The sequence below is a fragment of the Leucoraja erinacea genome, unplaced genomic scaffold (genome assembly GCF_028641065.1).
Source record: "Leucoraja erinacea ecotype New England unplaced genomic scaffold, Leri_hhj_1 Leri_226S, whole genome shotgun sequence".
Lineage (NCBI taxonomy): Eukaryota > Metazoa > Chordata > Chondrichthyes > Rajiformes > Rajidae > Leucoraja > Leucoraja erinaceus.
This window is the reverse complement of record NW_026576127.1, coordinates 46,132-55,617: the sequence shown is the minus strand read 5'-3', so window position 1 is coordinate 55,617 and position 9,486 is coordinate 46,132. Positions and strand designations below refer to the sequence as shown.

Here is a 9,486-nt window from a genome sequence, read left to right as displayed (position 1 = left end):
GACAGCACCCGTAGTCAGGATCGAACCTGCATCTGTGGCGCTATAAGCACTGAAAGGCAGCAACTCTATCTCTGCACCACCGTGCCACCGTGGTGGTCAGGGTGAGAACGTGCGAACTGCACACGCACACAGACAGACCGCACCCGAGGTCAGGATCGAACCCTTGTCTCTGGCACTGAAAGGCAGCAACTCTACCACTGCGCCACCGTGCCATCTCTAGTGTTCCCCGCCAGGGAGAAGACTTGCTCACCAACTCCGTCTCAGCGTATTATAGACCTTTGTCCCCTTCGTTATTGAGAAAGTGTTTGGTGAATCTCTCTTATTTTTAGAGGTACAGGGCGGAAACAAGGCCTTCGGCCCACGCCGACCAGCGATCATCCTTTCACACTAGTTAATTAGAGAGATACAGCAGGGAAACAGGCCCTTCGGCCCACCGGCTCCACGCCGCCCAGCGATCCTCGCACGCTAACACCGCCCAACGCACACTGCGGCACAATTTACAATTTTACCGAAGCAAACTAACCTGCAAGCCTGTACGTTGTTGGGGAGTGTGGGAGGAAACCGGAACAGCCGGAGGAAACCCACACGGGTCACGGGGAGAACGTACAAACTCCGTACAGACAAGCGGCCCGCGGTCGGGATCGCAAACCCCGGGTCTCTGGCGCTGTGAGGCAGCGACTCAAACCGCTGTGTCGCCGCTGCGAGCTCGCCCGCGCCGCTAACGTTCAAAGAATCTTGACAAAGAGCAGAATTTTATTTCTTGCTCTGTTACAACAATGTCCCAGAGTATCCAAAGCGGCCTGGAGTCTTATTTTCAAATCGAAACTAACAAAAATATCTCGGATGGGGAGAGGGGCAAAAAAACAAAAATGCATACACAAAATAGCAGAGGGTTCACCATTACATCTAAAAATAGCCATAAATAAAATTTTATTCTTTCAGTTCCTTCACAAGCGTCGCGATGCCATTATCGGGATGGGGGGGGGCGTGGAGGATGGGACGATAAGGGTGGGAGCCTAAACCTCTTGTATGTTCCCTCTTTCGTAAAGGATAGCTAAGATACAGCAGACGAGAGAGAGAGACCCTGGTACTGGGGAAGTAATCGGTAACTCGAGGCGCTAACTCCTTAACAGAGTCCCGGTGGGCAGATGAAGGTTTGAGAGAGGGAGAGAGAGAAGAGAGAGAGAGAGAGAGAGAGAGACAGAGAGAGAAAGAGAGAGAGAGTGAGAGAGAGAGAGAGACAGAGAGAGAAAGAAAGAGAGGTCGTTGCATCTCTCGCTCTTTGTCACGGAAAGTTCAATACTCTGGAGCATCAGTTTTGTCCCCCCCCTCGCACCTCATCCTGCGTTGTGTCGAGCTGTTGCATCCCAAGCTTCATGCACGTGGGCTTTCGTTCAATGTCAGTAAAACAGATGCCAAAAGGTTCCTGGTGGCGATGCCGCGACAACTCAATTCTTTTTAAATTCTGTAAAAACGGGGTTAAAACTCATAGCAGCAAGCAAACCCTGTGACAGGACGGCAAGGGTTTTTTTTTTTATATATATATATATTTCGGGAGAAAAAGTAAAATCGAAAACCAAAGATGGAGGAAGTCCTGGTCCGTCGGCGGAGTGAGTCCTCCCAGACGACCTCCCAGAAGATTTTTTTTTTTTTTTTAAATGGCGCCGTTTTCTTTTTCATCTGCCGTCGGCGGGCGTTCGACTGAGAGACGCCATGGCGCGGGCGTAGCGCTCACACAGTTCGTGCGTGGAGAAGGAGGGGAGTCTTGGCGGTTCGCAGAAGGCTTTGATCTCCGTCGAGCAGTCCAGCAACTTTGGCAGGAAGTCGGTCAGCTTCTCTTGTAGGCTGGCTGCAAAAAAAAAACAAACGAGGAACCGTCAGGCAGTGACTAGTGGGGTACCGTGAGGCTCGGTGCTGGGACCCCCGCTATTTACAATATACATCGATGAATTGGATGAAGGGATTCAAAGTAACTTTAGCAAATTTGCAGATGACACAAAGCTGGGTGGCAGCGTGAACTGTGAGGAGGATGCTATGAGAATGCAGAGACTTGGGACAGGTTGGGGGAGTGGGCAGATGCGTGGCAGATGAAGTTTAATGCGGATAAATGTGAGGTTGTCCACTTTGGTAGCAAAAACAGGAAGGCAGATTATTATTTAAATGGCGTCAAGTTGGGAAAAGGGGAAGTACAACGGGATCTGGGGGTCCTTGTACATCAGTCTATGAAAGTAAGCATGCAGGTGCAGCAGCCAGTGAAGAAAGCGAATGGCATGTTGGCCTTTATAACAGGAGGAATCGAATATAGGAGCAAAGAGGTCCTTCTGCAGTTGTACAGAGCCCTAGTGAGACCATACCTGGAGTATTGTGTGCAGTTTTGGTCCCCTAATTTGAGGAAGGACATTCTTGCTATTGAGGGAGTGCAGCGTAGGTTTACAAGGTTAATTCCCGGGATGGCGGGACTGTCATCTGCTGAGAGAATGGAGCGGTTGGACTTGTACACTCTGGAGTTTAGAAGATTAAGAGGAGATCTCATTGAAACATATAAGATTGTTAAGGGCTTGGACCTGTTAGAGGCAGGAAACATGTTCCCGATGTTGGGGGAGTCCAGAACTAGGGGCCACACAGTTTAAGAATAAGGAGTAAGCCATTTAGAACGGAGACGAGGAAACACTTTTTCTCACAGAGAGTGGCGAGTCTGTGGCATTCTCTGCCTCAGAGGGCGGTGGAGGCGGGTTCTCTGGATACTTTCAAGAGAGAGCTCTTAAAAGGGGATATGGGGAGAAGGCAGGAACGGGGTACTGATTGGGGATGATCACCCATGATCACATTGAATGGCGGTGCTGGCTTGAAGGGCCGAATGGCCTACTCCTGCACCTATTGTCTATTGTCACCCCGCGACATTCCGATTCAGATTCAACTTTAATTGTCATTGTCAGTGTACAGTACAGAGACAACGAAATGCATTTAGCATCTCCCTGGAAGAGACATGTCGCCTGTATGGCCGTGAGTCCTCTCCTCAGTCGCCCAAAGAGTCATCGCGTCTTTCCGGTCCCCGCTTGGTTTTCAACACGTTGAAAATTTCCGGCGACCTGTGGCGGGTGCCGGCAGTCGCCGAGAAAGTCGCCTAAGTGGGACAGGCCCATAACAGCCTCACAGCGCCAGGGAACCCGAGGTTCGATGGGCTGAACGGCCTCATTCTGCAGCCCGACCAGCACTTACGTTCCATTTCTTGCCCCAGGTACGAACACCAGCGGTTCCTCATGTCCTCCACCGCCACGATGTCTTTCTCCTCCGTCTCCTCGGCCAGCAGCAGGGGGAGGCAGGGCACCACAAGCTCGTTCATGGTTGCCAGTCCCTCTTCCACTTCCTGCCCATCGCCCGACTCGAAGAGAGACGCCGAGTGCTCGTTGAGTTTCTGCCAAGCAGAGATACAGAGAGCGTCACAATGGCCGACCCCGAACCTTGACCATCATCCCAAAGAACTTTGCAACAGTGTTTTTTTTTTAAGTTGAGCGATTGTGACTTTGTGTGCAAGTTGCATTGGCTTCTAACGCTTAGTTTTAGTTTAGTTCAGATTCAGATTCAATTTTAATTGTCATTGTCAGTGTACAGTACAGAGACAACGAAATGCATTTCATTGTCTCTGTACTGTACACTGACAATGACAATTAAAATTGACAATTAGTTCAGAGATACAGCGCAGAAACAGGCCCCCTGAGTCCACGCCCACCAGCGATCCCCGCACATTCCCGATGTTGGGGGTGTCCAGAACCAGGGGCCACACTGTTTGAGAATAAGGGGGAAGCCATTTAGAACGGAGACGTGGAAACACTTTTTCTCACAGAGAGTTGTGAGTCTGTGGAATTCTCTGCCTCAGAGGGCGGCGGAGGCAGGTTCTATGGATACTTTCAAGAGAGGGTTAGATAGGGCTCTTAAAAATAGCGGAGTCAGGGGATATGGGGAGAAGGCTGGAACGGGGTACTCATTGGGGATGATCAGCCATGATCACATTGAATGGCGGTGCTGGCTCGAAGGGCCACAATAGACAATATACAATAGGTGCAGGAGTAGGCCATTCGGCCCTTCGAGCCGAATGGCCTACTCCTGCACCTATTGTCTATTGTGTATATTGACCTTTTTGCTCCTATACTCCTGTTGAGTCTGTGCAGAGGTGGATTTGAATGGTGCTGGCTCGAAGGGCCGAATGGCCTACTCCTGCACCTATTGTCTATAACAGAGGGGAAACAGCTGTTCCTGAGTCAATTGTTCCTAGGGACAATTTGAGTACATTTTTTATACCAATCCGATTAACCTGCAAACCTGTACGTCTTTGTAGTGTGGGGGGGGGGGAGAAGCCGAAGATCTCGGAGAAAACCCACGCAGGTCACGGGGAGAAAGTACAAACTCCGTACCCGTAGTCAGGATCGAACCCGGGCCTCTGGCGCCGTGAGGCAGCAACTCTACCGCTGCGCCACCGTGCCGAACTTAACCTTGCTGAGAAGATCTACTTACAAGCAAGCACTCTCGCCGGTAGTGGGACATCAGCTCCTCATCATGTCCCCGGTACATTCCTTTGGACAGGAGCTCCTTGTTGTATTGGTAGGCGTGGATAAGGTAAATCAAAGCTTCACTGTAGCTGAGAAAACAAAATGGAAGGGTCCTCATTACTTTATGCAGCGCACCCCGGCATCAAGAAATGGCCTTGGAACTTCTAGATAAGTGGAGACATCATAAAGAACTCCTCCAAGCCTGTACAGTGTGGAACAAAATGCTTCATTATGGAACTAAATCTGGAACTCCCCGCCCGTAAGGATTAGGAACGCTGAAAGGAACTCATTATAGGCGGGAGACCCGACCTTTTCTTTGTCGGGTCTCCGTTGTCGTTGGGGCTGCAACGTGGAGCGGCCTCCAACAGGAAGACCGGGGGCTCTGGTGCCGACGACTCACCTCACCGTCGCGGAGCTGGCCGAGTCCGGAGCGGGTGGAGCGGTGGTGGAGCGCTGCTGCTGCTGCGGCCCGACCTTCGGAGATTTGGAGGCTCCAAATGAGGGTCTGGCGGACGGCGGCACCGGGAGTCCGCGGGTCCCTGGAGGGAGACCGCTTTTCAGGGCTCCCGCAACGCGACTTCTCCCGCCCGAGTTGCGGGGTCGAAGAGCTCCTGGAGCGGGGCCTTACAGCACCGCCCCGCGCGGCTTGGAATGGCCGCGGGACTCTGCGAGCGCACGCCGGGGGCTTTAACACCAAGACCCGGCGTGGCTTTAATGGCCGCGGGACAATCGCCATTGCCTGCCGGGGGCTTTGACTTTGACATCGGGGGGGGGGGGGGGGGGCAGTGGAGAGATAAGTTTTTTTGGCCTTCCATCACAGCGATGTGATGGATGTTTATGTAAATTATGTTGTGTTGTTGTGTCTTGGGTCTATTTGTTTGTAATGTATGGCTGCAGAAACGTCATTTCGTTTGGACCTCAAGGGGTCCAAATGACAAATAAATTAAATCTTGAATCTTGAATCTTGATTATTGGTAGACACAAAATGTTGGAGTAACTCAGCGGGACAAGCAGGATCTCTGGATAGAAGGAATGGGTCGAGACCCTTCATCAGACGACTCCTTTTCACAAGTTCACAAGTTACAGTGGTAGAATTAGGCCATTCGGCCCATCGCGTGCGCTCCGCCATTCAATCATGGCTGATCTCTGCCTCCTGCCTTCTCCCCATAACCCTTGAAATTTGTCTATCTCTGCATAAACAAATATTCACTGACTTGGCCTCCACAGCCTTCTGCGGCAATGAGTTCCCACAGATTAACTATCATCTGACTAAAGAAGTTCCTTCTCACCTCTTTTCTGAAAGAGCGCCCTTTAATTCGGAATTCTTTTTACTCCAGGGATGCTGCCTGATCCACAGAGATACTCTAGCATTTTGTAGGTACACAAAAATGCTGGAGAAACTCAGCGGGTGCAGCAGCATCTATGGAGCGAAGGAAATAGGCAACGTTTCGGGCCGAAACCCGGAAGGGTTTCGGCCCGAAACGTTACCTATTTCCTTCAGGGTTTCGGCCTGAAACGTTGCCTATTTCCTTTTCGTTCCATAGATGCTGCTGCGCCCGCTGAGTTTCTCCAGCATTTTTGTGTACCTTCGATTTTCCAGCATCTGCAGTTCCTTCTTAAACACTCCAGCATTTTGCGTCTCTCTTCGGTAGTTTGATGAAGGGTCTTGAAACCCCTCCTCATCTCACTGCTGAAGGTACGTCCTTTTATTCTGAGGCTGTGGCTTCTGGTCCGAGACTCTCCCACTAGTGGAAACCCCCTCTACAAATTCACTCCATCCAAAATGTCCCCCCATTCCTTCTCTCCAGAGATGCTGCCTGACCCGCTGAGTTACTCCAGCACGTTGTGTCTGCCTTCGGTGTAAACCAGCATCTGCAGTTCCTTCCGACTAATTATCGGTAGCGATTAATTACTGTCATGTGCAGTGAGGACACTCAATCGATATGTGAGCAAATCCATAGTCAAGTATAACAGGTAGGGGGCGGTAGAGTTGCTGCCTCACAGCGCCAGAGACCCGGGTTCGATCCTGACTACGGGTGCTGTCTATGCGGAGTTTGCACGTTCTCCCCGTGGGTTGGCTCCGGGTGCTCCGGGTTCATCCCACACTGCAATGACGTGCAGGGCAGCGAGTAAATTGGCTTCGATAAATTGTCCCTAGCGTGTCGGATGGTTTTAGTGTACGGAGTGTACTCCAGTGCCAACAAGATCATGGGAGACCCCTTCCACCCCAGCAATGGACTGTTCCAGGTGCTACGGTCAGGCAAACGCCTCCGTTGCCATGCTGTGAGAACGGAGAGGATGAGAGGGAGTTTCTTCCCACATGCCATTCAGACTGTAAACTCCTATCTCACCAGGGACTAACTTTACTGAACCAATCTACTGTTGTGTGATGTCTTTTTAAAATTGCTGTTTTTTTCCTTTTTCTTCCCTCCCACCATATATGTTATATGTGATTCTGTTCCATTCTGTTTGTAGTTAGTTTGTTTGTTTTTCTGCACAGTTCGCGAGCATTGCCACTTTTCATTTCACTGCACGTCTCGTATGTGTATGTGACGAATAGACTTGACTTGACTGGACTTGATCGCTGGTCGGCGCGGACTTGGTGGGCCAAAGGGCCTGTATCTCTAATCTAAACTATACTAAAAATGCAGATTAAAACCAAGTCCAAGGCCCACAAAACAATATCGGGTTCTATCAGGCAGAGACGGAAACCGCTGTCAAAACATGGAGGGGACCGGGGGACACACAATTTCTTGGCGGCCACACGCGCATGCACACGCTCACACACACGCGCGCGAGGCTTCGGAGGCTCAATCCAGCGCTAAATGCAGCTTAACTCTGCCTGTCTCACCGGGTTAACCTACAGCCCTCTCTGGACTGACGGGATACCAGCGCTGCTACTCCGCGCTGGCCATATTTCCCGCAAGTCCAGGGAGGGCTGTAGGCTCACCTGGCGGGACAGGCAGAGTTGAGCTGGGTTTAGCGCTGTTTCTCTGCGCTGACCCGTCTGACTGCCGACCAAAGATATAGTGGAGGATATCTACTGCCGACCTCTCTGACCACCCGTGGGGGAGGAACTCAGGAGGGGACAGGACAGCGTCGGACAGCCGCGGCCGGGATCATCCTGGCTGCGGATGAAGCGCAGATCTGCCACGTCTCCCTCCTCCTCACCGCGCTCTATCCTCAGTCCCCCCCCCCCCCCCCTCCTCCTCCCTCCTCCAATCATTGCGCTGAATCATGTCCCTCCCCCATTGCCTGCTGACTGACGTCTCTCCTCCAATCGGTGCCCTCGATCATCAGCCCCACCTCCACTGTCTCGCGAAAAGCGGAGATTTCACCGGATTTTTAAATTCGGAATACAAAAACTTGGGGGATGTCCCCCACCGCTCAAAACATGGAGGGGACGTGTCCCCTCTGTACCCCCCCCCCCCCCCCCCCACCCTCCCGGGTTTTCCGCCCCTGCTATCAGGTCACCCTACAACCTCAGTGTTCCAGTAAAAACAATCCAAGTCAGACCAACCTCGACCTGCAGCTAATACCTCCCACAATATTTAAAAGAGATTGGGGCAGGTCCATGCACAGGACAGGTTTGGAGGGATATGACCCAAAGGCAGGCAGGTGGGACTAGTGCAGCTGGGACATGTTGGTCGGCGTGGACCGCATTTTGAGTATTGTGTTCAGTTCTGGGCACACATGGTATGTTAGCATTCATAGCAAAAGGGTTTGAGTATAGGAGCAGGGAGGTTCTACTGCAGTTGTACAGGGTCTTGGTGAGACCACACCTGGAGTATTGGGTACAGTTTTGGTCTCCTAATCTGCGGAAAGCCATTCTTGCCATAGAGGGAGTACAGAGAAAGTTCACCAGACTGATTCCCGGGATGTCAGGTCTTTCATATGAAGAAAGACTGGATAGACTCGGCTTGTACTTGCTAGCATTTAGAAGATTGAGGGGGGATCTTATAGAAACTTACAAAATTCTTGAAGCGGTTGGACAGGCTAGATGCAGGAAGATTGTTCCAAATGTTGGGGAAGTCCAGGACAAGGGGTCACAGTTTAAGGATAAGGGGGGAGTCTTTTAGGACCATGATGAGAATTTTTTTTTTCACACAGAGAGTGGTAAATCTGTGGAATTCTCTGCCACAGAAAGTAGTTGAGGCCACAGTTCATTGGCTATATTTAAGATGGAGTTAGATGTGGCCCTTGTGGCTAAAGGGATCGGGGGGTATGGAGAGAAGGCAGATACAGGATACTGAGTTGGATGATCAGCCATGATCATATTGAATGGCAGTTCATAACTCGAAGGGCCGAATGGCCTACTCCTGCACCTATTTTCTATGTTTCTATGTTGTAGGAAAGATATTGCCAAGCTTGAAAGGGTTCAGAAAAGATTTACAAGGATGTTGCCAGGACTAGAGGGTGTGACCTATAGGGAGGGGTTGAGCAGGCTGGGTCTCTAATCCTTGGAGCGCAGGAGGATGAGGGGTGATCTTATAGAGGTGTACAAAATCATGAGAGGAATAGATCAGGTAGATGCACAGAGTCTCTTGCCCAGAGTAGGGGAATCGAGGACCAGAGGACCTAGGTTTAACGTGAGGGGGGAAAGGATTAATAGGAATCCGAGGGGCAACTTTTTCACACAGAGGGTGGTGGGTGTATGGAACAAGCTGCCAGAGGAGGTAGTTGAGGCAGGGACCATCCCATCATTTAAGAAACTGTTGGACAGGTATATGGATAGGACAGGTTTGGAGGGATATGGACCAAGTGCAGGCAGGTGGGACTACTGTAGCTGGGACATTGTTGGTCGGTGTGGGCGAGTTGGGCCGAAGGGCCTGTTTCCACGTGCTACTACTCTGTGTCTGAATCACCTCATAGCCAAAGCTTGCAGCGCGGAGCAAGAACCTGCCTATCTGCCAGCAAAGTGTCACATTCCCCATCTCAC

General features: G+C 51.1%; 1 protein-coding gene across 1 annotated transcript in view; it reads right to left on the bottom strand.

The window, feature by feature from the left end:
* Nucleotides 1-734: 734 nt before the first annotated feature.
* The window catches only part of LOC129716394 (ubiquitin carboxyl-terminal hydrolase 25-like), a gene marked incomplete at its 5' end in the record, with an annotated part of 53,624 nt that continues 44,872 nt past the window's right edge, over nt 735-9,486 (bottom strand). Inside the window, 3 exons of the mRNA XM_055666269.1 lie at nt 735-1,849; nt 3,220-3,415; nt 4,513-4,636. Coding sequence (XP_055522244.1) covers nt 1,677-1,849; nt 3,220-3,415; nt 4,513-4,636 — 493 coding nt within the window. The remainder of the gene's footprint in view (nt 1,850-3,219; nt 3,416-4,512; nt 4,637-9,486) is intronic.